At 46.6% G+C, this 26,396-nt stretch overlaps 3 protein-coding genes across 5 annotated transcripts in view; 1 reads left to right on the top strand and 2 right to left on the bottom strand.

Moving 5' to 3' along the window:
- The window catches only part of LOC117869997 (zinc finger protein 883-like), a 929,932-nt gene that overhangs the window by 588,276 nt on the left and 315,260 nt on the right, over window positions 1-26,396 (bottom strand). The window lies entirely within an intron of this gene.
- LOC117870029 (zinc finger protein 501-like) overlaps window positions 1-26,396 on the top strand; it is a 561,112-nt gene that overhangs the window by 279,515 nt on the left and 255,201 nt on the right. The gene's annotated exons all lie outside the window — the stretch shown is intronic.
- Window positions 1-26,396, bottom strand: part of LOC117869922 (zinc finger protein 2-like) — a 50,292-nt gene that overhangs the window by 9,038 nt on the left and 14,858 nt on the right. The window contains 3 exon segments of the mRNA XM_034757021.1: window positions 7,676-7,758; window positions 24,661-24,691; window positions 25,477-25,534. Of these exon segments, the coding sequence (XP_034612912.1) occupies window positions 7,676-7,758; window positions 24,661-24,691; window positions 25,477-25,534 (172 nt within the window).

The following is a 26,396-nucleotide window of genomic DNA, read 5'->3' on the forward strand; positions in this document are numbered from 1 at the left end:
ATCTCTGGACCCTGTTGGTGGCTCCCTGGTAGGAATCCCAACACTCTCCAAATGAAATATATGGAAGAAAGGGGAAGTCAATAGTAAAGAATATAAGTTAGAAGGTCAGAATTGTAGAAAATTGGTAGGGGAAGCTATCAGAAATCAATAACCAATCAATGAAAATAAGAAGGAAGTAGAAAATTAATCCTAGCAATGATAGTGGTAAATTACTAGATGGAAATGGCAGAAGTATCAAAAATAATGCAGAAGAGGTAAAAGTGTTCAATAAATATTTCTCTCCTAGATTTGGGGAAAAACAGATGATGTAACACATATCCTAAGATGTTGACAACGACACTCTTTCCATTCCAATAAGAATTTATGAGGACGTTAAACAACAGTTATTAAACTTAGACATGTTTAAATTAGTAGGTCCAGATAACTTGTATCTAAGAGTTTAAGCCCTGGTCTACACTATGAGGTTAGGTCAAATTTAGCCGCGGTAGGTCGATTTTATACTCAATGTGTTTACACAACCAACCCCGTTCTGTCAACTTAAAGGGCTTTTAAAACAACTCATGTACTCCTCCCCGGCTAGGGGATTAGCGCTAAAATTAACCTTGCTGGGTCAAATTTGGGTTAGTATAGACACAATTCGACGGTATTGGCCTCCGATAGCTATCCCAGAGTGCTCCAATGTGACTGCTCTGGACAGCACTTTCAACTCCGATGCACTAGTCAGGTACACAGGAAAAGCCCTGGGAACTTTTGCATTTTATTTCCTGTTTGGTCAGCGTGGCGAGCTCAGCAGCATAGGTGACCATGCAGTCCCAGAATCGCAAACGAACTCCAGCATGGACCGAATGGAAGCCACTTGATCTGATTGCTGTATGGAGAAAAGAATCTGTGCAGGCAGAACTCCGATCAAAAAGAAGGAATGTCAATATATATGCCAAAATTTCACAGGGGATGTTGGACAGAGGCTACACCAGGGACACACAGCAGTGCCATGTGAAAATTAACCATCTCAGGCAAGCCTATCAAAAGACAAAGGAGGCAAACGGTCGCTCTGGGTCAGAGCCCCATACATGCTGCTACTATGATGAGCTGCATGAAATTCCAGGGGGACCCTACCAGTACCCCACCACTGTCAGTGGACACCTGCAAGGGGAGAGTCTCACGCAACAGGGAAGAGGATTTTGTGGATGAGGAAGAGGAGGAGGAGGAGGAGAATGCACAACAGGCAAGTGGAGAATCCATTTTCCCCGGCAGCCAGGAACTTTTCATCACCCTAGAGCCAATACCCTCCCAAGGCAGGTTTCCAGACCCTGAAGCCAGAGAAGGCACCTCTGGCGTGTGCACCTTTGTAAATACACTACAGGGTTTAAAAGCAATTGTGTTTAATGTTTGATTTGCCATGAAGACTTGGGATGCATTCATGGCCAGTACAGCTACTGGAAAAGTCTGTTAGCGGGACTGGGGATGGAGCGGGAATCCTCCAGGGACATCTCCATGAAGCTCTCCTGGAGGTACTCTGAAACCCTTTGCAGAAGGTTTCTGGGGAGGGCTGCCTTATTCTGTCCTCCATGGTAGGACACTTTATCACACCAAGCCAGTAGCAAGTGGTCTGGAATCATTGCAGCATAAAGCATGGCAGCGAATGGTTCTGGATTTTGGTCGTATTCAAGCAACATCAGTCTTTATCTCTCTGTGTTAGCCTCAGGAGTGTGATATCATTCATGGTCACTTGGCTGAAATAGGGGAATTTTTTTAAGGGAACAGTCAGAGGAGGCCATTCATGCTGAGCTGTTTCTGTTTGGCAGGCTAAAAGTGGTCATCCCTGATAATAGCCACGCAGTGGGGGGAGAGGTGAAGGGATCATCCCAGAGAATTGCTATGCAGTGGGTGGGGGAAGGGTTGTGCTGCACATCCACCCGAAAACCACAGCCCCTCCTTTTAAATGGCCAACCCAACAGGCATTGCTTGGTATGGGAAAGGAGGGCATCGCAGTTTGAAACCATTCCAACATGTTATGAAGGCGGAAGAAGCCAACCCCGTGTACCCTTTGGCTTACCATGGCTGCCTGCAAACCGAAATCTGTTGCCCAGCCGTGTGTGATGTCTCACACCATACCGGCAGGCACTCAATATAAAAGGCAAAATGCCACCTTGTACCTAAAGCACATGTGCAGTCTGCTGTGAATTGCTTGATTCACTGTGAAAGAGTCTCCCTTTTGTTCTCAGAAGTGTATCTTCTTAAATTCTACTTTCCCTTCCCCCCCCATAGGTGCAAATGTTTCTACACTTCCCCTATTATCTCCGTCCCAGAAGTTATCGCAGATTAGAAGGGAAAATAATGCTCACGATGACATGTTTTCTGAGCTCATGCAGTCCTTCCGCACTGATAGGGCACAGCTGAATGCATGGGGGATACAGTGACAGAGTCCAGGAAAGCATTAAGTGATTGTGATGAGAAGAGGCAGGATGCGATGGTAAGGCTAATGGGGAAGCAAATGGACATGCTCATGCATCTGGTGGAGCTGCAGGAAAGGCAGGAAGAGCACAGACTGCTGCTGCATCCCCTGTATAACTGCCTGCCCTCCTCCCCAAGTTCCATATCCTCCTCACCCAGACACCCAGGAATGCCGGGGGGAGGCTCCAGGCACCCAGCCATTCCACTCCAGAGGATGACCCAAGCAACAGAAGGCTGTCATTCAATAAGCTTTGATTTCTAGTGTGACTACAATAAGCAATGTGGCCTTGTCCTTCCCTCCTCCCCCAACCCACCCAGGCTACCTTGTCAGTTATCTCCCTTTTTTCTTAATCAATTAATAAAGAATGCATGGTTTTAAAACAATAGTGACTTTATTTCCTTTGCCAGCTGTGATCAAAGGGGGCAGGGTGGTTGGGTTACAGGGAATTAAAATCAACAAAGGGGGTGGGTTTTCATCAAGGAGAAACACAAACAACTGTCACACCGTACCCTGGCCAGACATGAAACTGGTATTCAAAGCTTCTCTGATGTGCAGCGTGCCCTGCTGTGCTCTTCTAATCACCCTGGTGTCTGTCTGCTCAAAATCGGCTGCTAGGTGATTTGCCTTAACCTCCCACCTTGACATAAACATCTCCCCCTTACTCTCACAGATATTATGGAGCACACAGCAAGTAGCAATAACAATGGGAATATTGGTTTCACTGAGGTCTAACCTAGTTAACAAACAGCACCAAGGAGCTTTTAAACATCCAAATGCACATTCTACCACCATTGTGCACTTGCTCAGCCTATAGTTGAAATGCTCCTTACTAGTGTCCAAGCTGCCTGTGTATGGCTTCATGAGCCATGGGAGCAAGGGGTAGTCTGGGTCTCCAAGGATAACTATTGGGATTTCAACATCCCCAACAGTAATTTTCTGATCTGGGAAGTAAGTCCCTTCCTGCAGCTGTTTAAACACCCTGGAGTTCCTGAAAATGCGAGCGTTGATGTTGGTGAAATGTCCCTTGTGATCCACCATTGCTTGTAGCACCATTGAGAAGTACCCCTTGCAGTTTACATACTGGTTGCCAAGGTGTTCTGGTGCCAAGATAGGGATATGCTTTCCGTCTATCGCCCCACCACAGTTAGGGAATCCCATTGCACCAAAGCCATCCACTATGACCTGCACATTTCCCAGAGTCACTACCTTTGATAGCTGAAGATTAGTGAGTGTGTTGGCTACTTGGATCACAGCAGCCCCCACAGTAGATTTGCCCACTCCAAATTGATTCCCGACTGACCGGTAGCAGTCAGGCATTGCAAGCTTCCACAGGGCTATTGCCACTCACTTCTCAAATGTCAGGGCAGCTCTCATCTTGATATTCTGGCACTTCAGGGTAGGGGAAAGCAAGTCACAAAGGTCCATGAAAGTGGCCTTACGCATGCAAATGTTTTGCAGCAACTGGGAATCATCCCATACCTGCAACACTATGTGGTCCCACCAGTCTGTGCTTGTTTGCCACGCCCAGAATCAGTGTTCCACAGTATAAACCTGCCCCATTGCCACCATGATGTCACAACTGCCACATCCCATGCTTTCAGGGAAGTCTGTGTCCATGTCCTTCTCACTATCATCCTCCTGATGACGACTCCTAGCCTGGTTCTGCACATACTGCAGGATAATGCGCGAGGTGTTTACAATGCTCACAACAGCAGCGGTGAGCTGAGCGTGCTCCATGCTTGCATCTGCATGGGTAAACCAGGAAAAAAGGCACAAAATGATTGCCCGCTTTCACGGAAGGGGGGGAGGGGAGACTGACGACATGTACCCAAAACAACCCGCAACAATGTTTTTGCCCCATCAGGCATTGAGAGCTTAACCCTGAATTCCAATGGGCAGCAGAAACTGTGGGAACTGTGGGATAGCTACCCACAGTGCACTGCTCTGCGAGTCGATGCTAGCCACGGCTATTGAGGATGTACTCCGCCGACTTAATGTGCTAGTGGGGACACACACAATCGACTGTATAAAATCGCTTCCTAAAAATTGACTTCTATAAAAATCAACCTAATTTCATAGTGTAGACATGTCCTTAAAAGACTTGTTGGTGGAGTGTGGTGGACTGTTAATGTTGATTTTAATTAGGACTTGGAATACTGGGGAAATTCCAGAAGACTGGAATAAAGCTAATGCTGTGCCAATATTTAAAAAGTGTAAAAGAGATGATCCAGCTAATTACAAAAGTGTCAGTCTGACATCGATACTGGACAAGATAACGTAGCAGCCGATACTGGATTTCATTAATAAAGAATTAATGGAGGGTAATAACTGCATACTGCATACAGATGTGGTCTCCTCATCTCAAAAAACATATACTGGCATTAGAAAAGGTTCAGAGAAGGGCAACTAAAATGATTAGGGGTTTGGAACAGGTCCCATATGAGGAGAGATTAAAGAGACTAGGATTTTTCAACTTGGAAAAGAGACTAAGGGGGGATATTTAGATATGATAGAGGTATTTAAAATCATGAGTAGTGTGGAGAAAGTGAATAAGGAAAAGTTATTTACTTGTTCCCACAATATAACAATAGGGGCCACCAAATGAAATTAATGGGCAGCAGATTTAAAACAAATAAAAGGAATTTCTTCTTCACACAGTGCACAGTTAACATGTGGAACTCCTTGCCTGAGGAGGTTGTGAAGGCTAAGACTATAAAAGGGTTTAAAAGACAACTAGATAAATTCATGGAGGGTAAGTCCATTAATGGCTATTAGCCAGGATGGGTTAGGAATGGTGACTCTAGCCTCTGTTTGTCAGATGGTGGAGATGGATGGCAGGAGAGAGATCACTTGCTCAGTACCTGTTAGGTTCAATCCCTCTCATAGACTTTAAGGTCAGAAGGGACCATTATGATCATCTAGTCTGACCTCCTGCACAACGCAGGCCACAGAATCTCACCCACCCACTTCTGTAATAAACCTCTAACCTATGTCTGAGCTCTTGAAGTCCTCAAATCATGTCTTAAAGACTTCAAGGTGCAGAGAATCCTCCAGCAAGTGACCCATGTCTCACGCTGCAGAGGAAAGCAAAAAAAAAACAGGGCCTCTGCCAATCTGCCCTGGAGGAAAATTCCTTCCCAATCCCAAATATGGCGATCAGCTAAACCCTGAGCATTTGGGCAAGACTCACCAGCCACTTTCCTCTGGGGCACCTGGCATTGGCCACTGTCGGCAGACAGGATACTGGGCTGGATGGACCTTTGGTGTGACCCAGTATGGCCATTCTTATGTTAATATAATTAGTGCCCACCAACAAAGGTTTAGAGAAAATAGATCCTATCAAACTAACTGGATATCCTTATTGGATGAGATCAAAAGTTTGGTTGGTATTCATGTAATATACCTAGACTTCCGTAAGGCATATGACTTGATTAAGAACAATATTTTGACTAGAAAGCTAGAATGATACAAAATAAACATTGCATACTTTAAATAGATTAAAAACGGTGATTGTAAACAGGGAACCATGGTCGAGTGGATTTATTTCTAGCCGGTTCCCACAAGGATTGGTTCTTGGCCCTGTGCTATTTAACATTCTTATCAAGGACCTAGAAGAGAATATAAAATCATCACTGATAAAGTTTGCAGTTGCCACAAAGATTGGGGGTGATCATAACTAATGAAGTGTCAGTAGATTCAGGCTACAGCACTGGAAGTCTGCGAAGATTTCCCAGTCCTGGCTGGAGGTTTATTTCCTGTTCCACAAAGAGGGGAAGTTCCATTCCCAACTCCTGTGCCTTGAAATTAGGCCCTATCTGACACTACACCCCATATTCAGCATAGTGGTATGATTATAATATGATTAGGACATAATTATGATGCATTTTGTGCAAGATGCATCATGTGTGGTGGCATTGGAAGAGTTATGATTTGCTGAATATGATTATCGTATCTGTGTGCATGTTTCATGTTTGTATCTGAAGTTATAGATATTGACTATATATCTGCATTTCAAATGTGCTTACTCTGGGTAACACCCACAACTAGCCTTTCAGGTACAACAATGAAGAAGCCAGACAGTGCTGATGGCTCATCAACAAAGACAATGGACCGTGGAAGAGCTTAGCCTTTCTGTAAATATTTCAGCCAGCCTGTGAGTCATGGCTACTATGACTCAGCAGGGCATGCGACCAGACCACATGACACTGAACTCCATTTTGGTACCTGTATTTTCCCACAAACTGGACTGGGAACTGACTTTGGAACAAAGGGTTCTTGCCATATGGAAAAGCTCCATAAGGTGGGGTGTGACATCATCTCTTGGCCTCATTCCCCACACAAGAGAACTCCTGGAAACAACTGAGGAACAAAGACTAAACTGGGGGAAATGCTGGTCCCAGGGTAAAGGGATTTCTGGCTTGTGTATGGAAACTTGGTGGACTGCTTGTATCATCAATCACAGTGAGAAATTGCTTAATTCAAATTCTATCCAGCTAGTATTTAAGGCTTAGTTTGAGATTTTAGTTATTTGCTAAGTAATCTGCTTTGATCTGTTTGCTATCACTTATAATCACTTAAAATCTATCTTTCTGTAGTTAATAAACTTGTTTCATGTTTTATTTTAACCAGTATATTTTGGGTGAAGTGTCTGGGGAAAATCTCAGCTTGGTTAGCACAAGCTTGTTATGGATATCTTTCCCATATTGAGGGGAAGGCGAACTATATTAATGAGCTTACATTATACGTATCAGTGTGCACTATAAGATGGTATAATTCTGGATTCATACTACAGCAGGTGTGCAAGGTTGGGGAGCTGGGAAATTGGCTGTCATCTTCTCTCTGTCCTTGAGTGGCTTAGGTAAAGCACTCAGGTAGCTTAGTTGGGTGTATGGTGCCACCTGCTGTTGTTTTGGGTGATAACAGGGCCTGTAGAGGCTGGCTGAATCTCCAGCAAAGCAGTGTGAGAAGGGCCAGCCCAGCTTGATGTTTAGACGGCACAGCAGTTCCCAGAAGCCCCTCACAATGCACCTCAGGGGTGACAACCCATCACACCCTAGATTACACAAATCTCAGCAGGTTTGTCACATCCTGTCCCCTCCCTTTCTCCACCCTAGATATTTTCTGCCTCCCACCACCTCTAGCATCTCCCACCCTCCTTTGCATTTATTGCTCCTCTCCATCCAAGCACAACCCACCACCAGCTCCCTGATAATCCCTTACCTGAGCCAGCTCCATTGCAGCCATTTCCTTCCCCGTGGGAGGATGGGATGATGTGGAGAGAAACGTGGACATTACTCTGTAGCCTGCCAGAGAGAGAAGGGCAATGTGAGAGCATTCAGATGGGGTTTTTGTCCATTCCACAAGCTGATTCCCCCCCACCACCAAGATTTTTCCCTGGTAATGGACATTCTAGGTTCTGCTACACTGTGAAGCACAGAGTGACCGTATTCCAGTACAGGCCTAGCTCCCTCCCACCAAGGTGTACCCTCTGAGACATGGTGAAACTCTCCCAGTAACAGTCTCTCTGTTACACTTATCAAGTTTACGGATGATACCAAGCTGGGAGGGGTTGCAAGTGCTTTGGAGGATAGGATTAAAATTCAAAATGATCTGGACAAACTAGAGAAATGGTCTGAAGTAAATAGGATGAAATTCAATAAGGACCAAATGCGAAGTACTCCACTTAAGAAGGAACGATCAGTTGCAGACATACAAAATGGGAAATGACTGCCTGGAAGGAGTACTTCGGCAAAGGATCTGGGGGTCATAGTGGATCACAAGCTAAATATAAGTCAACAGTGTAACACTGTTGCAAAAACAAGCAAATATCATTCTGGGATGTATTACGGGGAGTATTGTAAGCAAGACAAAAGAAGTAATTCTTCCGCTCTTCTCCTCGCTGGTTAGGCCTGAACTGGAGTACCGTGTCCAGTTCTGGGTGCCACGTTTCAGGAAAGATGCGGACAAATTGGACAAAGTCCAGAGAAGAGCAACAAAAATGATTAAAGGTCTAGAAAACATGACCTATGAGGGAAGATTGAAAAAAAATGGGTTTGTTTAGTCTGGAGAAGAGAAGACTGAGATGAGACATGATCACAGATTTCAAATACATAAAAGGTTGTTACAAGGAGGAGGGAGAAAATTTGTTCTTCTTAACCTCTGGGGATAAGACAAGAAGCAATGGGCTTAAATTGCAGCAAGGGCATTTGGTTGCCCTTGAGCATTAGGAAAAACATCCTAATTGTCAGAGTGTTTAAGCACAGGAATAAATTGCCTACGGGAGACTGTGGAATCTCCATCATTGGGGATTTTTAAGAGCAGGCTGGACAAACACCTGTCAGGGATGGTCTAGATAATACTGAGGGTATGTCTACACTATGAAATTAGGTTGAATTAATGGAAGCCGGTTTTATAAAAATCATTTTTATATAGTCAATTGTGTGCGTCCCCACATAAAATGCTCTAACTGCATTAAGTCCGCAGACCACGTCCACAGTACCAAGGCTAGCATCAACTTCTGGAGCGTTGCACTGTGGGTAGCTATCCCACAGTTCCCGCAGTCTCCGCCGCCCATTGGAATTCTGGGTTGAGATCCCAATGCCTGATGAGGCAAAAACAGTGTAGCAGGGGGTTCTGGGTACATGTCATCAGGCCTCCCCCCCCCCCCATGAGAGCAATGGCAGACAATCATTTTGTGCCTTTTTTCCTGGATTACCTGTGCAAGGCAACATACCACGGCAAGCATGGAGCCAGCTCAGCTCAGCTCACAATCACCATATGTCATCTGGGTGCCAGCAGATGTGGGACTGCATTGCTATACAGCAGCAGCTCCTTGCCTTTTGGCAGCAGATGGTGTATTACGATTGGTATCCATCATTGTCGTATTCCTCAGTGAGTTCGGTTAGAGGCGGCTGGGCAGACATGTTTTGTCTTCTGGAGACTCAGTCCTGCCGGCAGTCCTATTGCACCGTCTTTACAATGATGGCTAGCAATCGTAATGCAGCATCTTCTGCTAAGCACCCAGAAGATGCCGATGGCTATCAGTCATGCTGCACCGTCTGATGCCAGCCTAAGATGTAAAAGATAGATGGACCAGATTTGTTCTGTATTCATTTGCGTCCCCTTCCCTCCATGAAATCAACGGCCTGTTAAACCCAGGGTTTTGAGTTCAATCTTTGGGGGGGCATTCTGTGTGACAGTTGTTTGTGTTTCTCCCTGATGCACAGCCACCTTTGTTGATTTTAATTCCCTGTAAGCCATGTCATCACTCGCCCCCCCTCCCTCTGTCAGACAACAGTTTCGCTCCTTTTTTCAGCCCAGACGCCATAGCACTGGGATCATGGAGCCCGCTCAGATCAGCGCGGCAATTATGAGCACTATGAACACCACGCGCATTGTCCTGGAGTATATGCAGAGCCAGAACATTCCAAAGCAAAACCAGGTGAATAGGCGATTGCAGAGCGGAGATGAGAGTGATGAAGAAATTGACATGGACATAGACCTCTCACAAAGTACAGGCCCAGCAATGTGCAAATCATGGTGTTACTGGGGCACGTTCATGCCGTGGAATGCCGATTCTGGGCCCGGGAAACAAGCACAGACTGGTGGGACCGCATCGTGTTGCAGGTGTGGGACGATTCCCAATGGCTGTGAAACTTCCGCATGCGTAAGGGCTCTTTCATGGAACTTTCTGACTTGCTTTCCCCTGCCCTGAAGTACCAGAATACCAGGATGAGAGCAGCCCTCACAGTTGAGAAGCGAGTGGCGATAGCCCTGTGGAAGCTTGCAACGCCAGACAGCTATCGGTCAGTCGGGAATCAATTTGGAGTGGGCAAATCTACTGTGGGGGCTGCTGTGATCCAAGTAGCCAACACAATCAAAGACCTGCTGATATCAAGGGTAGTGACTCTAGGAAATGTGCAGGTCACAGTGGATGGCTTTGGTGCAATGGGATTCCCTAACTGTGGTGGGGCGATAGACGGAACCCATATCCCTACCTTGGCACCGGCGCACCAAGCCACCGAGTACATAAACTGAAAAGGGTACTTCTCGATGCTGCTGCAAGCCCTGGTGGATCACAAGGGATGTTTCACTAACATCAATGTGGGATGGCCAGGAAAGGTACATGATGCTCGCGTCTTCAGGAACTTAGGTCTGTTTCAAAAGCTGGAGGAAGGGACTTTCTTCCCGGACCAGAAAATAACCGTTGGGGATGTTGAAATGCCAATAGTTATCCTTGGGAACCAGCCTACCCCTTAATGCCATGGCTCAGGAAGCCATACACAGGCAACCTGGACAGTAGTCAGGACCTGTTCAACTATAGGCTGAGCAAGTGCAGAATGGTGGTAGAATGCATTTGGATGTTTAAAGGGTCGCTGGCGCACGTTACTGACTCTCTCAGACCTCAGCCAAAACAATATTCCCATTGTTATTGCTGCTTGCTGTGTGCTCCACAATCTCTGTGAGAGTAAGGTGGAGATCTTTATGGCGGGGTGGGAGGCTGAGGCAAATCGCCTAGCCACTGATTACATGCAGCCAGACACCAGGGTGATTAGAAGAGCACACCAGGAAGTGCTGCACATCAGAGAAGCTTTGAAAACCAGTTTCATGACTGGCCAGGCTATGGTGTGAAAGTTCTGTTTGTTTCTCCTTGATGAAAACCCACCCCCTTGATTGACTCATTCCCTGTAAGCAAATCACCCTCCCCCCTTCGATCATAGCTTGCTTTCAAAGGAAATAAAGTCACTATCATTTGAAAATCGTGTATGCTTTATTAATTGTTTATAAACATAGGAAGAGAACTGACAAGATAGCCCGGGTGGGGTCTGGGAGGAGGATAGGAGGGAAAGAAAAGGCCATTAAAAAAGTTCAAAATAATGACAGCTTTTGCTTGGGCTGTCCACTGGGGTGGAGTGGGCAGCTGCATGGAGCCTCCTTCCCCGTGTTCTTACACGTCTGGGTGAGTAGGCTATGGAACATGTGAGGGGGGAGGGAGGTTATACAGCGGCTGCAGCGGCAGTCTGTGATCCTGCTGCCGTTGATGAAGCTCCACCAGACGCTGGAGCATGTCCGTTTGATCACGCAGCAGCCCAAGCATTGCAGCCTGCCACCTCTCATCTCGAGCGTCCCTCATGGCCTCACGGTCACTGGCATCTTTCCTGTACTTTGATATCATGTCCTTCCACTCATTCAGATGAGCTCTTTCATTGCGGGTCGATTCCATGATTTCAGAGAACATTTCATCTTGCGTCCTTTTTTTTCGCCGCCTTATCTGAGATAGCCTTCGGGACAGAGGAGGGAGGCTTGAAAAATTTGCAGCTGTGGGAGGGAGGGAAAAAAGGGAGAGAAGTATTTAAAAAGCATTTTATAGAACAGTGCTTATACTCTTTCACGGTGAACAACACTATTCACATTACATAGCACATGTAATTTCAGTACAAGGTCGCATTTTCCATCTTAATATTGAGTGTCTGCGGCTTTGATGTTAGAGATCACAGACGCAGGTCCAGGCAACAGAATTCGGCTTGCATGCGGCCATGGTAAGCCATTGTCTTTTGGCTTCTGCAGCCTTCCTAAAAGAGTGCTGCGGTTTTCCTGTTAACGTGCAGCATTAGAAACCAAACTAAACCCCCGCATCCAATTCTCTGGGATGATCGCTTTACCCCTCCCCCCACCGAGTGGCTGGTAACAGGGAAGATCCTGCTAGCCAAATGCAAAAAGCTCAGCGCCAATGATCCACCCTCCCCCGCCAACTTGGCTAACTACAGGGAAGGATTTCTTTTCAGCCACAGGCAAACAGCCCAGTAGGAATGGCCACCTCTGTCCCCTTAATTAAATTCCCATATTTCTACTAGGTTACCATGAATGATATCACTCTCCTGAGGATAACACAGCGATTTAAAGAACGGATGTTGCTGGAATGCCAGCAAACACCGGGACCATATGCTGCCAGGCTTTGTCATGCAACGATACCAGATTACTTGCTACTAGCATGGCGTGGTCAACTGTCCTACCATGGAGGACCGGAATAAGGCTGCACTGCCCAGAAACCTTCTGCAAAGGTTTTTGGAGTACTTCCAGGAGAGCTTCATGGAGATGTCCCTGGAGGATTTCCGGCCATGCCCAGACACGTTAACAGACTTTTCCAGTAGCTGTACTGGCCGCGAATGCATCCCAAGTCCTCAGGGCAAATTAATCATTAAAACATGCTTGCATTTAAACCATGTTTTATATTTACAAAGGTACACTCACCAGAGGTCCCTTCTATGGCCTCATTGTCTGGGATAACGCCTTGGGAGGGTTGGGAGGGTACTTCAGTCAGGTTGAGAGAAAGATCCATGGCTGAGATTACCCCCTCCTCGGAATCCACAGTCAGAAGTGGTGTAGTGGTGGCGGGCCCCCCTAGAATTACATGCAGCTCAGTGTAGAAGCGGCATGTCTGCGGCTCTGCCCCCGACCTTCCATTTGCTTCTTTGGTTTTCTGGTAGGCTTGTCTGAGCTCCTTGACTTTCACACGGCACTGATATGAGTCCCTATTGTGGCCTCTCTCCATCATGCCCTTGCAGATTTTTTCAAATGTTTTGGCATTTCGTCTTTAGCACAGAATCCTCTCCCCATATAGCGATCAGATCCAGTACCTCCCGTATAGTTCATGCTGGTGCTCTTTTTTGATTCTCGGACTGCATGGTTACCTGTGCTGATGAGCAATCTGTGGTCACCTGTGCTCTCCACACTGGGCAAACAGGAAATGAAATTCAAATGTTCCCGGGGCTTTTCCTGCCTACCTGGCCAGTGCATCCGAGTTCAGATTGCTGTCCAGAGCGGTCAGAATGGTGCACTGTGGGATAGCTCCCGGAGGCCAATACCATCGCATTGCGGCCACACTAACCCTAATTCGAAATACTAAAATCGATTTTGGCGCTATTCCACTCGTTGGGGTGGAGTACAGAAATCGATTTAATGAGCCCTTTATTTCGAATTAAATTGCGTCGTTGTGTGGACGGGTGAAGGGTTAATTCGAATTAACGCTGCTAAATCCGATTTAAAGTCGTAGTGTAGACCAGGTCTAGGTGATGACCAGGGGAGTTCTGTTGATTTCTTTTTTGGGCCTGTCTTGTAGCAGGAGGCTTCTGGGTACACGTCTGGCTCTGTTGATTTGAACTGCCATAAAAATGTTGGAGGCTCTCTACACAAACATCCCACACACAGATGGAATACAAGCTGTCAGGAACAGTATCCCTGATGATGACACAGCACAGCTTGTTGCTGAGCTCTGTGACTTTATCCTCACGCACAATTATTTCAAATTTGGTGACAATATATACCTACAGACCAGTGGCACCGCCATGGACACCCGCATGGCCCCACAATATGCCAACATTTTTATGGCTGACCTGGAAAAACCTGTAGGAGAACACTTCAACCTCCCTGGCCACACAATAGCAGATGTAAAGGTAGCCATCTTACAGCAAAAAAACTTCAGGACCATACTCCAAAGAGAAGCTGCTGAGCTCCATTCATTTGCAAATTTGATACCATCAGATCAGGATTAAACAAACACTGTGAATGGCTATCCAACTACAGAAGCAGTTTCTCCTCCTTTGGTGTTCACACCTTAACTGCTAGCAGAGCATCTCACCCTCCCTGATTGAACTAACCTGGTTATCTCCAAATATGGCAATCAATTAGACCCTGAGCACGTGGGCAAGACCCAACAGCCAGACACCTGGGAAAGAATTCTCTGTAGTAACTCAGAGCCCTCCCCATCTAGTGTCCCATCACCAGCCTTTGGAGATATTTGCTGCTAGCAGTTGCAGATGGGCTACATGCCACTGTAGGCAGTCCCATTATACCATCTCCTCCATGAAGGTATCAAGCTCAGTCTTGAAGCCAATTAGTTTTTTTGTCCCAACTGCTTCCCTTGGGAGGCTGTTCCAAAACTTCACTCTGATAGTTAGAAACCTTCGCCTAACGTCAATCCAGAACTTGTTGATGGCCAATATCCATTTGTTCTAGTGCCAAGATTGGTGCTTAACCTAAATAACTCCTCTCCTTCCCTGGTATTTACCCTTCTGATGTATTTATAGAGAGCGATCATATCTCCCCTCAGCCTTCTTTTGGTTAGGCTAAACAAGCCAAGCTCTTTGAGTCTCCTCTAATATGGCAGATTTTCCATACCTCGGATCATCCTAGTAGCCCTTCTCTGCTCCTGTTCCAGTTTGAATTCATCCTTCTTAAACATGGGAGACCAGAATGGCCCACAGTATTTCAGATGAGGTCTCATCAGTGCTTTGTATTACAGTACTAACCCTTCCCTGTGTCTACTGGAAATACCTCGCCTCATGCATTCTAAGACTGCATTAACCTATTTCATGGCCGCATCACATTGGCAGCTCATAATTATCCCGTGATCAATCAATACACCTAGGTCCTTTTCCTCCTCTGTCACTTCCAACTGATAAGTACCCAGGTTATTGCAAAAATTCTTGTCATTAGTCCCTGAGTGCATAATTTTGGACTATTAATTTTCATCCCATTTCTATTACTCCAGCTTTCAAGGATTGGATTGTTTTTAATAAATTGCTGTAATGTTGATTTCACTGTACACACACACACAGATGAAAAAATATTTATATAGGTAATATACGGAAATGTTTCTGGAGAAAGCCGAGTTTGATTTAAGGATATTTACACTGTTTATTTTGTGTGTGACATTGACAATTTCTGTTTGAACAGTTAAAAAAATTTGGCTTTGGGAATCTCAACATTTACTGTAATTGAATAATTGTTGTCTGACAACCCCCATAACTTCCCACAGCTCTGAACATTGAAATTGTAAACATTGAAAAAAGAGCTTAAAATAAATATTGATATCTATTGAAATAAAAAAAGAAATAGACAAAATGAATTTTGCCAAACCCACTTAACAGCAATCACAGCATGCTAGGAGATGGAAGTTCACAGCTAAGGCACCCAACCTTAATTCTGCCCTGTAGTGACACCAGCCAATCACCACGGGGCTACGAATAAGGCATTTTAGTGTATAAAGTTCTAGATTAGATTATACCAATTTGTTAAGACACATGAGATCTTTCTGTCAGGGAATCGCCTTCACTGGGTTGTTTCTTTTATTGGTAATTCCCAGAAGTCAATAGATAAATAAGATTCTGTCAGTTATGTAGTGGCCGTTTCAGATTTCTGGGAATCTGTCTATAATTTTGCACTAGGGGCCAGGTCCTTGAAGAGATGGAACCTTGGTTTCATTTTAACTTGTGCATGCTCAGCAGCTTCTGGAATTTGGTTCAAAGTATTTCCATGTTTCCCTGGCCTGTTCTTAAAAGTGCTGCTAGAGAGAGGCGGGAGGGGCAGGAACTCACTGCAGGATCAGTAGCTGAGTCCCTTCGATATTTATAGCTCATCAGAAGAAGGACGGGGATTGGTGGGTGTCTGGGGATTTAATAATAAACACACAAATATCATCGTTCTTAATGAATTTTCATTTTCTAATTCCCATAACCCACTAATTATCCCTGGCTGCCCCTGGGAGTCTCGGGAGGGAGTACTAGTAAACTCCTTTGGCCAGTGTGGAACCGAAGGCACAAGGATCTTTCCATGGCTGGCTCAAAGTCACCCAGAGTGAAATTCACTTCACTGGATAAATCCCTAGTTGCTGGGCTCTGCAGAGGGGTGGGGAGGTGAATTCCATCCCGCATTCTTGGGCATCGACCCCACACACACAATCCTCACCCCAACCTCAGACACTACCCCAACCTTCCCCTGCAGTGATGGACCCACTTGATGCTGCCAGAGCCATCTGCCAATGGACCTATAGGGGGCAGAGGCCCAGCTCCAGAACTGCTACCCCTGCCCACAGCCCCCATGCTGTGCTGGAGTTGCCTGGGCTTTCCAGTCTGAAGATGGATCTAGCCTGTGCACTCACCCCACACAAATTTCCTCACAACACATATCCCAGGCTGGGAAAGGACCATCTGGGGCTGGCTGCAGTCTCCCCTTGCTACTGTGAGAGGAATGGGATGGTCCCTCATATAGGACACAAACACACCCATGGGCAGATGGGAAATGTAGTTTCTTCTAGCGGCTTCAAAATGGTTGGTTTAGAGTCCTGAGCCCTGTCTTCCTGTTTATGTCTCCTGCCACTTTGAGATCTCTTGGAGAAACAAGATGGGTGACGTAATTTCTTTTAGAACCAATTAAAAATCCCTCTCTTGGAGCAGCTGGTACAGTAACCCACAAGGGGAGAGGCAATTCTCTGTTTAGTCCTGAGTGGAGCGCAGGATCCGGTCCAAGAGGTAACTATAACAGGACCACTTGGAAATAGTGACCATAATATAGTAACATTTAACATTCCTGTGGTGGGAAGAACACCTCAGCAGCCCAACACTGTGGCATTTAATTTCAGAAAGGGGAACTATGCAAAAATGAGGAGGTAAGTTAAACAGAAATTAAAAAGTACAGTGACTAGAGTGAAATCTCTGCAAGCTGCATGGACACTTTTCAAAGACCCCATAATAGAGGCCCAACTTAAACCTATACCCCAAATTAAAAAACACACTAAAAGGAATAAAAAAGAGCCACTGTGACTTGACAGCCATGTAAAAGAAGCAGTGAGAGATAAAAAGGCATCTTTTAAAAAGTGGAAGTCAAATACTAGTGAAGTAGAAAGGAGCATAAACACTGCCAAATAAAGTGTAAAAATGTAATAAGAAAAGCCAAAAAGAAGTTTGAAAAACAACTAACCAAAAACTCAAAAGGTAATAACAAAATGTTTTGTTAAATACATCAGTGGGGCTCCTGGACGATCGAGATAAAAAAAGGAGCCCTTAAAGACGATAAAGTCATTGCGGAGACACTAAATTAATTCTTTGCTTCAGTCTTCATGGCTGAGGATGTTAGGGAGATTCCCAAACCTGAGCCATTCTGTGTAGGTGACAAATCTGAGGAATTGTCACAGATTGAAGTGTCATTAGAGGAGGTTTTGGAATTAATTGATAAACTTAACAGTAATAGTCACCGGGACCAGATGGCATTCACCCAAATGTTCTGAAATAACTCAAATGTGAAATTGGGGAACTATTAACTATGGTTTGTAACCTGCCCTTGAAATCAGCTTCTGTAACAAATAACTGGAAGATAGCTAATATAACGTAAATATTTAAAAAGGGCTCTATACGTGCTCCCAGCAATTACAGACCGGTAAGTCTAATGTCAGTATGGGGCAAATTAGTTAAAACAATAGTAAAGAATAAAATTGTCAGACACATAGAAGAACATAAATGGTTGGGCAAAAGTCAACATGGTTTCTGTAAATGGAAATCATGCCTTACTTGTCTATAAGAGTTCTTTGAAGGTGTCAACAAACATGTGGACAAGGGGGATCCAATGGACATAGTGTATTTAGATTTCCAGAAAGTCTTTGACAAGGTCCCTCACCAAAGGCTCTTATGTAAATTAAGTTGTAATGCGATAAGAGGGAAGATCCTTTCATGGATTGAGAACTGGTTAAAAGACAGGGACCAAAGGATAGGAATAAATGGTAAATTTTCAGAATGGAGAGGGGTAACTAGTTGTGTTCCCCAAGGGTCAGTCCTAGGACCAATCCTATTCAACTTATTCATAAATAATCTGGAGAAAGGGGTAAACAGTGAGGTGGCAAAGTTTGCAAACAATACTAAACTACTCAAGATAGTTAAGACCAAAGCAGACTGTGAGGCACGTCAAAAAGATCTCACAAAACTAAATGATTGGGCAACAAAATGGCAAATGAAATTTAATGTGGATAAATGTAAAGTAATGCACATTGGAAATAATAACCCAAACTACACATACAATATGATGGGGGCTAATTAAGCTAGAACTAATCAGGAAAGAGATCTTGGAGTCATCTCTGAAGACGTCCATGGAGTGCGCAGCGGAAGTCAAAAAAGCAAAAAGGATGGTAGGAATCATTAAAAAAGGGATGGAGAATAAGTCAGAGAATATCTTATTGCCCTTATATAAATCCATGGTACACCCACATCTTGAATACCGTATATAGATGTGGTCTCCTCATCTCAGAAAAGATATACTGGCATTAGAAAAGATTCAGAGAAGGGCAACTAAAATGATTAGGGGTTTGGAATGGGTTCCATATGAGGAGAGATTAAAGAGGCTAGGACTTTTCAGCTTGGGAAAGAGGAGACTAAGGGGGGATATGATAGAGCAGGGGTCAGCAATGTTTGGCACGTGGCTCGCCGGGGTAAGCACCCTAGCGGGCCGGGCCAGTTTATTTACTTACTGACGTGGCAGGTTCGGCCGATCGCGGTCCCCACTGGCCACGGTTCGCCGTCCCGGGCCAATGGGGGTGTTGGGAAGCCGCGGCCAGCACATCCCTCGCCCGCACCGCTTCTCAATGTCCCCATTGGCCCGGGACAGCAAACCGCGGCGAGTGGGGGTCACAATCGGCCGAACCTGCCACGTCAGCAGGTAAATAAACTGGTCAGGCCTGCTAGGGTGCTTACCCTGGCGAGCCACGTGCCAAACGTTGCCGACCCTTGTGATAGAGCTATATAAAATCATGAGTGGTGTAGAGAAAGTGAATAAGGAAAAGTTATTTACTGGTTCCCATAATATAAGAACTAGGGGCCACCAAATGAAAATAATGGGCAGCAGATTTAAAACAAATAAAGGGAAGTTCTTTTTCACACAGTGCACAGTCAACCTGTGGATCTCCCTGCTTGAAGAGGTTGTGAAGGCTAGGACTATAACAGGGTTTAAAAGAGAAATTGATAAATTCATGGAGGTTAAGTCCATAAATGGCTATTAGCCAGGATGGGTAAGGAATGGTGTCCCTAGCCTCTGTTTGATAGAGGGTGGAGATGGATGGCAGGAGACTTGATCATTACCTGTTAGGCCTGGTCTACACTATGAGTTTAGGTCGAATTTAGCAGCGTTAAATCGAATTAACCCTGCACCCATCCGCACAATGAAGCCAGTTACTTTGACATAAAGGGCTCTTAAAATCGATTTCTGTACTCCTCCCCGACGAGGGGAGTAGCGCCAAAATCGACTTTTGAATTAGGGTTAATGTGGCCACTATTTGATGCTATTCGCCTCCGGGAGCTATCCCACAGTGCACCATTGTGACCGCTCTGGACAGCAATCTGAACTCTGATGCACTGGCCAGGTAGACAGGAAAAGTCCCGTGAACTTTTGAATTTCATTTCCTGTTTGCCGAGCATGGAGAGCACAGGTGACCACGCAGAGCTCATCAGCACAGGTAACCATGCAGTCCGAGAATGGAAAAAGAGCACCAGCATGGAGCGTACAGGAGGTACTGGATCTGATCGCTATATGGGGAGAGGATTCAGTGCTAGCTGAACTTCGTTCTAAAAGACGAAATGCCAAAACTTTTTAAAAAAATCTCCAAGGGCATGATGGAGAGAGGCCACAATAGGGACTCAGATCAGTGCCGCGTGAAAGTCAAGGAGCTCAGACAAGCCTATCAAAAAACAAAGGAGGCAAACGGTCGCTCCGGGTCAGAGCCGCGGACATGCCGCTTCTACGCCGAGCTGCATGCAATTCTAGGGGGGGCTGCCACCACTACCCCACCTGTGACCGTGGATTCCGGGTCGGGGATAGTCTCATCAGCTACACCTGAGTATTCTGCGGATGGGGAAGAGGAGGAGGACAAGCTTGCAGAGAGCACCCAGCACTCCGTTCTCCCCAACAGCCAGGATCTTTTTCTCAGCCTGATTGAAGTACACTCTCAACCCTCCCAAGCCAGTATCCAAGACCATGACCCCATGGAAGGGACCTCAGGTGAGTTTACCTTTTAAAATATAAAACTTGTTTTAAAAGAAAGCATATTTATTGATTACTTTGCCCTGAGGACTGGCATTCGCGGCCAGTACAGCCACTGGAAAAGTCTGTTAATGTGTCTGGGGATGGAGCGGAAATCCTCCAGGGACATCTCCATGAAGCTCTCCTGGAGGTACTCCAAAAGCCTTGCCACAAGGTTTCTGGGCAGTGCAGCCTTATTCCGTCCTCCATGGTAGGACACTTGACCACGCCATGCCTGCAGCAAGTAATCTGGTATCATTGCCTGACAAAGCCTGGCAGCGTATGGTCCCGGTGTTTGCTGGCATTCAAGCAACATCCGTTCTTTATCTTGCTGTGTGATCCTCAGGAGAGTGATATCGCTCATGGTAACCTGGTTGAAATATGGCAACTTAATTAAGGGGACAGAGGTGGCCGTTCCTACTGGGCTGTTTGCCTGTGGCTGAAAAGAAATCCTTCCCTGCAGTTAGCCAAGCGCGCGGGGGGGCGGGGGGGAAGCGGTAATTGGCCCTGAGCTTTTCGCGTTTGGCTAGCAGGGATCTTCCCTGATACCTGCCACGCGGTGGGGGGAGGGATAAAGCGATCATCCCAGAAAATTGGATGCGGGGGGGTTAGTTTGTTTTCTGCTGCTGAAGGTAACAGGAAAACCGCAGCAGTCAACGGGCTTTGCTTGGTATGTGGGAAAGGAGGGCGCAGAAGCCGAAAGACAATGGCTTACCATGGCTGCATGCAAGCTGAATTCTATTGCCCGGACCTGCGTCTGTGATCTCTAACACCAAAGCCACAGGCACTCAATATTAAGATGGAAATTGCAACCTTGTACTGAAATCACATATGCTATGTACTGTGAATAGTGTTTTTCACCAAGAAAGAGTATAAGCATTGTTCTGTAAAATGTATCATTTTAAGAACTTCTCTCCTTTTTCTCAACCCTCCCTCCAGCAGCTGCAAATTTATCAAGCCTCCCTCCTCCGTCACGAAGGCTATCTCAGATAAGGCGGCGTAGAAAGAGGACAAGAGACAACATGTTCACTGAAATAATGGAATGCACCCGAAATCAAAGAGCTCATTTGAATGAGTGGAAGGACACTGTAACTAAATTTAGGAAAGATGCCAGTGAACGCGAGGTCCTGAGGGACGCTCGAGATGAGAGGTGGCAGGCTGCAACGCTGGGGCTGCTGCGTGAGCAAACGGACATGCTCCGGCGTCTGGTGGAGCTTCAGGAACGGCAGCAGGATGACAGAGTGCCGCTACAGCCCCTGTATAACCTCCCTCCCCCCTCACCATGTTTCATATCCTCCTCACCCAGACATGTAAGAACGCAGGGGGGTAGGCTACGTGCACCTTCCCACTCCACCCCAGTGGACAGCCCAACCAAAAGGCTGTCATTACATTGAATTTTTTCAGTGGCCTTTTACTTACCTCCTATCCTCCTCCCAAACCTCACCCAGATTACCTTGTTGGTTCTCTCCCTATGTTTATTACCAGTTAATAAAGAATACATGATTTTTAAATGATATTGACTTTATTTCCTTTGAAAGAAAGCTGGGGGAATGGGAAGGGTGGGTTCCTTACAGAGAATGAATGAGTCAATAAAGGGGGCGGGTTTTCATGAAGGAGAAACAAAAAGAAATTTCACACTGTAGCCTGGCTAGTCATGAAACTGGTTTTCAAAGCCTCTCTGATGCACAGCGCTTCCTGGTGTGCTCTTCTAATCGCCCTGGTGTCTGGCTGTGCGTACTCAGCAGCCAGGCAATTTGCCTCAGCCTCCCACCCCGACATAAAGGTCTCCCCCTTACTTTCACATAGATTGTGGAGCACACAGCAAGCAGAAATAACAATGGGGAGATTTCTTTGGCTGAGGTCAGAGCGAGTCAATAGCGATCTCCAGCGACCTTTTAAACGGCCAAATGCACATTCTACAACCATTCTGCACTTGCTCAGCCTGTAGTTAAACAGCTCCTGACTCCTGTCCAGGCTGCCTGTGTATGGCTTCATGAGCCATGGCATTAAGGGGTAGGCTGGGTCCCCAAGAATAACTATTGGCATTTCAACATCCCCAACGGTTATTTTCTGGTCCGGGAAGTAAGTCCCTTGCTGCAGCCCTTTAAACAGAGTAGTGTTCCTGAAGACGCGAGCATCATGAACCCTTCCCGGCCAGCCCGCGTTGATGTTGGTGAAACGTCCCTTGTGATCCACAAGTGCTTGCAGCACCATTGAAAAGTACCCCTTGCGGTTTATGTACTGGCTACCCTGGTGCTCCGGTGCCAAGATAGGGATGTGGGTTCCATCTATCGCCCCACCACAGTTAGGGAATCCCATTGCAGCAAAGCCATCCACTATGACCTGCACATCTCCCAGAGTCACTAGCTTTCGTAGCAGCACCTCAGTGATTGCTTTGGCTACTTGCATGACTGCAGCCCCCACAGTAGATTTGCCCACTCCAAATTGATTCCCGACTGACCGGTAGCTGTCTGGTGTTGCAAGCTTCCACAGGGCTATCGCCACTCGCTTCTCAACTGTGAGGGCTGCTCTCATCTTCATATTCTGGTGCTTCAGGGCAGGGGAAAGCAAGTCACAAAGTTCCAAGAAAGTGCCCTTACGCATTCGAAAGGTTCGCAGCCACTGGGAATCGTCCCACACCTGCAACACTATGCGGTCCCACCAGTCTGTGCTTGTTTCCCGGGCCCAGAATCGGCGTTCCACGGCTATAACCTGCCCCATTAACAGCATGATCTCCAAAGCACCGGGTACCGCAGTTCGATCGAATTCCATGTCCATATCCTCATCACTGTCCTCGCCGCGCTGCCGTAGCCTGCTCCTCGCCGCCTGATTTTCCAGGTTCTTGTTCAGCATAAACTGCACGATAAGGCGCGAGGTATTTACAATGTTCATGACTGCTGTCTTGAGCTGAGCGGGCTACATGATTGCCATGGTATGGCGTCTGCACTGTTCACCCAGGAAAAAGGCGCGAAACGCCGTTGTTTGCCGTTGCTTCCTGGAGAGGGGGGAGGATATACCCAGAACCACCCGCAACAATGTTTTTAGCCCCATCAGGCATTGCGATCTCAACCCAGAATTCCAATGGGCGGAGGAGACTGCAGGAACTATGGGATAGCTATGGGAAAGCTACCCACAGTGCAACGCTCCGGAAATCGACACTAGCCCTGGTACATAGACGCACACCGCCGAATTAATGTGCTTAGTGTGGTTGCATACAATCGAATTTATACAACCTGTTTTCCAAATTCGAATTATATAAATTCGGATTAATCCCGTAGTGTAGACATACCCCTACAGTCCTCAGCTTAAACCTCTCCAACGCATCATCAGTGATCTACAACCCATCCTGGACAATGATCCCTCACTTTCACAGACCTTGGGAGGCAGGCCAGTCCTCATCCACAGACAACCCGCCAACCTTAAGCATATTCTCACCAGCAACCACGCACCGCACCATAACAACTCTAACTCAGGAACCAACCCATGCCACAAACCTTGATGCCAACTCTGCATCTACATATCTACACCAGCAACACCATCACAGGACCTAACCAGATCAGCTACAACATCACCTGCTCATTCACCTGCACGTCCACCAATGTTATATATGCCATCATATGCCAGCAATGCCCCTCTGCTATGTACATTGGCCAAACTGGACAGTCACTACGCAAGAGGAGAAATAGACACAAGTCAGATATCAGGAATGGCAATATACAAAAACCTGTAGGAGAACACTTCAACCTCCCTGGCCGCACAATAGCAGATGTAAAGGTAGCCATCTTACAGCAAAAAAACTTCAGGACCAGACTCCAAAGAGAAACTGCTGAGCTCCAGTTCATTTGCAAATTTGACACCATCAGATCAGGATTAAGCAAAGACTGTGAATGGCTATCCAACTACAGAAGCAGTTTCTCCTCCCTTGGTGTTCACACCTCAACTGCTAGCAGAGCACCTCACCCTCCGTGATTGAACTAACCTCATTATCTCCATATTGATTTATACCTGCCTCTGGAAATTTCCATTACTTGCATCTGAAGAAGTGAGGTTCTTACCCACGAAAGCTTATGCTCCCAATACTTCTGTTAGTCTCAAAGGTGCCACAGGACCCTCTGTTACTTTGTGCCAGATTTAACTCCCAGTTTCACTTGAGGAAACAGGAAATATTTGACACTGTGCGATACGGCTCCTCTGCTCTGTTCCCCACAGTGTTCTGCAGCAGGGGAGGGTCTCCGGTAGTGTGTGTGTGTCACTGGCATATTGGGGTAATGCTGAAACAGGACAGAGTAGAGGTGGCATTGTGGGGCTGGCATGAACCTTATCTCTTCATTTCCCCTTCCAAGAACCGAGGGGACAGGAATCCTTACCCAGCGAGGTCACATTCTCATAGTTCTCCTGCATGACTTCCCTGTAGAGGGCTCTCTGAGTGGGGTCCAGCAGAGCCCACTCTTCCCTGGTGAAATACACAGCCACCTCCTCGAAGGTCACCAGCCCCTGAAAGAGGAAGAGTCCAACATTCGGTACCTGTTTCCCCACTCACAGCCCCACTATTCGTGGGGAGAGGAGCCAATCAAATGGAAGCTCTAGGTGGATCCCACTCAACAGAGTCGCACCCTCACCCCTTTCAGGGTATCCAGGAAACACCAGGGAGAGGGGATGAAGAGAGAGTCCTTTGTCTCTCCCAGCAGATCCATCACACACCTACTAGACACTGACTGATGGAGATGGAGCCCCTAGTAGGGTCCAGAGAGAGCTCCCTGGTAGGAAGCCCAACACCCTCCTCATTGTGAAGAGCTGGATATGAAGGGAGGGGAATCTCCCTTAAGCCTGACTCGTGGGTGCCCCCTTCATATCTCACAGCAGCCACTGTTAGTCAGGTCAGGCTCCAGCACTATGAGTATGGTCAGTTTTCCAAGCCCCATGTAGCTGGGTTATTTTCTGCTCCACAAACTAGAGCATTTCCACCGCCGAACCTCATGGATCTGTTCCTAGAATCTAGGCCACTTATTAAATAACTGCCAGCAGGTTTAGCACACCCCTGTGCTCCTCCCTTTCTCCACCCTGTGAATTTCCTGCCCTGCTCCAACCTCCAAACCAGACTGTGCAAACCTTCCCATCTCCGATGTATTTGCTGTCCCTCTCCTCCAGCAGGAACCCACCAAAAACTCCCCAATAATCTCTACCTGAGCTGTCTCATTTGCAGCCATTTCTCTCCCCTGTTCGATGGGAGGATGGGATGAGCTGGAGCGGAACATGGAGGTCATTCTGCAGACTATCTGGATGAGAAGGGCAGTTGTGGGGGTTTCAGAACAGGTTTTAGTTAATTTCACAGCAGAATTCCCCCAGGCCCTTTCCCTGCAGAGAGACATCCTAGATTCTGCCATTCTGGGAAAATGCTTGATCTCTTTATTACAGTATAGACCTGGCCCCTACTAAGCCCACAGAGATTTTTAACGTCCCTTCTCCCTCCCCTCATCCCATAACAAAGTCTCTGAACACAATGCTAGAAAAGAGCAGAACCAAAGGAGTGACTATGGGGGATTCCCTCGGACATCGACCCCACGGCAGCCACACCCGAGCAGCTGGAACATGGAGTCAGGAACTGGAGTTTCCTTTGTCTGATCCTTTTTTTTGTTCACTGGAAAGTGATTCTGCCCAGGGATGCGGCAATACATGTGTCTCGATGGACTAGAGAGCAGGAAATCTCTCTCCCCACTCATTTCTACCACTGCCCCTTTCAGTCTCTCCTTCCCCGTCCTCTCTCCCTGCCCCTCTGGCTGGGAAAATCCCATTCCTGGGTACTGTGCTCTTCCGGGGCTGGATTTTCTCCTGGCAATTGCTAATGGGAGGAGAAATGGGGGGGGGCTGTTTGTGCAGAGTCACTTTCTTGCCAGTCCCCAGAACTTTCCCTGAGGTACCTGGAGACTCTGGCTCAGAATTTAGTATTAACAGGGCTCAGGGCTTCCCTATGGGGCTAGTACCAGCTGGAGAAAGTCATCCCCTGGGCCAGGCAGAGAAGAAGCTTTAATTAAGGTCACTTCCCAGCACAGAACCCCCACTGGGGGAGCAGCAGCTGCTAAGCCTGGTCTCCCAGATCACAATG

The sequence above is a fragment of the Trachemys scripta genome, chromosome 25 (assembly GCF_013100865.1).
Source record: "Trachemys scripta elegans isolate TJP31775 chromosome 25, CAS_Tse_1.0, whole genome shotgun sequence".
In the NCBI taxonomy this organism is placed as follows: Eukaryota; Metazoa; Chordata; order Testudines; family Emydidae; genus Trachemys; species Trachemys scripta.